The following is a 2373-nucleotide window of genomic DNA, read 5'->3' as shown; positions in this document are numbered from 1 at the left end:
TATCTATCTATCTATCTATTCTTCTATTCTACTATCTATCATGCTATCTATCTATCATCTATCTATCTATCTATCTATCTATCGATTAATTATTTATTAAAAAAGTTTTGCATCTGTGTCCATCTGTTGCATAATTGTGTGTGTGTGTGTGTGTGTGTGTGTGTGTGTGTGGGTGGTGTGTGTGTGTGGTGTGTGTGTGTGTGTGTGTGTGTGTGTGTATAACGTACACACCCACCACGCACACACACACACACACACACACACACACACACACACACACGCACGCACGCACGCACGCGCGCATCCCAGCGCCGCCTGGCAACGAGCCATAGCTGCTGCTGCTGCTGCTGCTGCTGCCATAGTCAATCTGAGCGCTAGCGCGGCGCGCCTAACAGCACTCAACGCTAACGCGGGCGGACACGCAGGGTCTGGCTGTTCCCCCGCGCGCTCGGCATACACTCACGCTCTCTCTCACACGCACGCACACATAGGGCGACAGCCGCTGAGAGTAGTAACCGAGTCAGGCCACTCCGCTGTCGGGCTATGGAAACACCGACTGAGGCGCTTCGTTCGTTAGAGCGATATCTCCAGGCGGAGAATAAATCGAGCAGTAAAAACAAGAACATGGAGTGACGTGGTGGTTCATCCGCGAGAGAGGTTTGCGTCGCACACCGAGAGTGACGCAGAAAAAGTGACGCATAAGGTGACATCGTGAGAGTGATGTACTGAGAGTAACGCAGCGAGAGTGACCCAACAAAAGTGATACAGCGAGAGTGACGTAGCGGCAATAACGCAGCAAGAGTAACGCAGCGAAAGTGACGCAGCAAGAGTGACGCAGCGAGAGTGACGCAACAACCATAACGTAGCAAGAGTGACGTAGAAAAAGTGACGCAGCAACCATAACGCACCAAGAGTGACTGTAACACAGCGACAGTGACGCGTCGCACGCAAACGTTGACGATGGCAACAAACGCGACGCTGCGCGCGTTCGCGACGACATTGACGCCGACGACGCTGACAACTCCGACCGACGACGAGAACGTGCCGACGCTAGACGCCGTCGACATCGTCAAGATGTCGGTGCTGCTCGCGATGGCCGCCGTCGCCGTCGTCGGCAACGTGCTGACGCTCTGCGTCATCTACTCGACGCGCGCGCGCCACTCGACGATCGTCGTGCTCATCGCGCACCTGTGCGTCGCCGACCTTCTCGTCACCGTCTTCTGCATGGTCGTCGACGCCGCGTGGAGCTACACGGTCGCCTGGAACGGCGGCGACGCGTCGTGCAAGATCGTCAAGTTTCTGCAGGTGTTCGGGCTCTACGCGTCGACGTACGTACTCGTGCTGATCGCCGTGGATCGCGCGCATGCCATCATGGCCCCGATGGCGCGCATCAAGGCTCCGATGAGGCTGCGCATCATGCTGACGATAGTGTGGCTGGGAAGCGCTCTGCTGGCAGTGCCGCAGGTAGGTGGTGGCGGAAGAAGGAGGGAGAGAGGGAGGAAGGAGAAGGAGAGGCAGGGGAGGGGATAGAGGAGATGAGGCTGCGCATAATGCTGACAATAGTGTGGCTGGAAAGCGCTCTGCTGGCAGTGCCGCAGGTAGGTGGTGGGAGAGAGGAGGGAGGAAGGAGAGAGAGGGAGGGAGGAGGAGGAGGGAGGAGATGAGGCTGCGCATAATGCTGACGATAGTGTGGCTGGGAAGCGCTCTGCTGGCAGTGCGCAGGTAGGTCGTGGGAGGGAGGAGGCAGAGAGAGGAGGGGGTAGGGGGAGAGGGAGGAGGAGGAGAAGGAGGAGGAGGAGGAAGAGGATAAGGAGAGAGCGGAGATGAGCCTGCGCATTATGCTGACGATAGTGTGGCTGGGAAGCTCCCTGATGGCATGCAGTGCCTCAGGTAGGTGATGGGAAGGAGGAGGGAGGGAGAGAGTGAGGGAGGAGGGGGAGAGGGAGGGGATGGGAGAGAGGATATGAGGCTGCCTATAATGCTGACGATAGTGTGGCTGGGAAGCGGCGTGCTGGCTGTGCCTCAAGTAGGTAACGGGAGGAGAGATAGAAAGAGACAGACAGAGAGAGAAAGAAAGAAAGAAAGAGAGAGAGAGAGAGATAGATAGAGAAGGATGAAGAAGAAAGAAGGATAGCGAGAGAGAGCGAGACTGAAGCAGGGAAATGGAGTGGGAGAACGTGTGTGAGAAGGCGAGAGGAAAAGAAAGCGAAATAGAGAGGTAGAGGGAGAAAGTAGAAGACGAAAAGAAAAGAGGAGAGAGAGAGAGACTGGAGGGAGAGGGTAGAGAGAGAGAGAGAGAGAGAGAGAGAGAGAGAGAGAGAGAGAGAGCGTGACCCCACTTACATGCTCAATTACACACTCATATATCGAAGT

At 55.9% G+C, this 2373-nt stretch overlaps 1 protein-coding gene across 1 annotated transcript in view; it reads left to right on the top strand.

The window, feature by feature from the left end:
- The first annotated feature begins 960 nt into the window (after positions 1-960).
- Positions 961-2373, top strand: part of LOC106808656 (gonadotropin-releasing hormone receptor-like) — a 16773-nt gene continuing 15360 nt past the window's right edge. Inside the window, exon 1 of the mRNA XM_014811465.1 lies at positions 961-1464. Within this exon, the coding sequence (XP_014666951.1) occupies positions 961-1464 (504 nt within the window). The remainder of the gene's footprint in view (positions 1465-2373) is intronic.

The sequence above is a fragment of the Priapulus caudatus genome, unplaced genomic scaffold (assembly GCF_000485595.1).
Source record: "Priapulus caudatus unplaced genomic scaffold, Priapulus_caudatus-5.0.1 Scaffold293, whole genome shotgun sequence".
Lineage (NCBI taxonomy): Eukaryota > Metazoa > Priapulida > Priapulimorpha > Priapulimorphida > Priapulidae > Priapulus > Priapulus caudatus.
The sequence above is the reverse complement of the archived record's forward strand: the minus strand, read 5'-3'. Positions and strand labels throughout refer to the sequence as shown.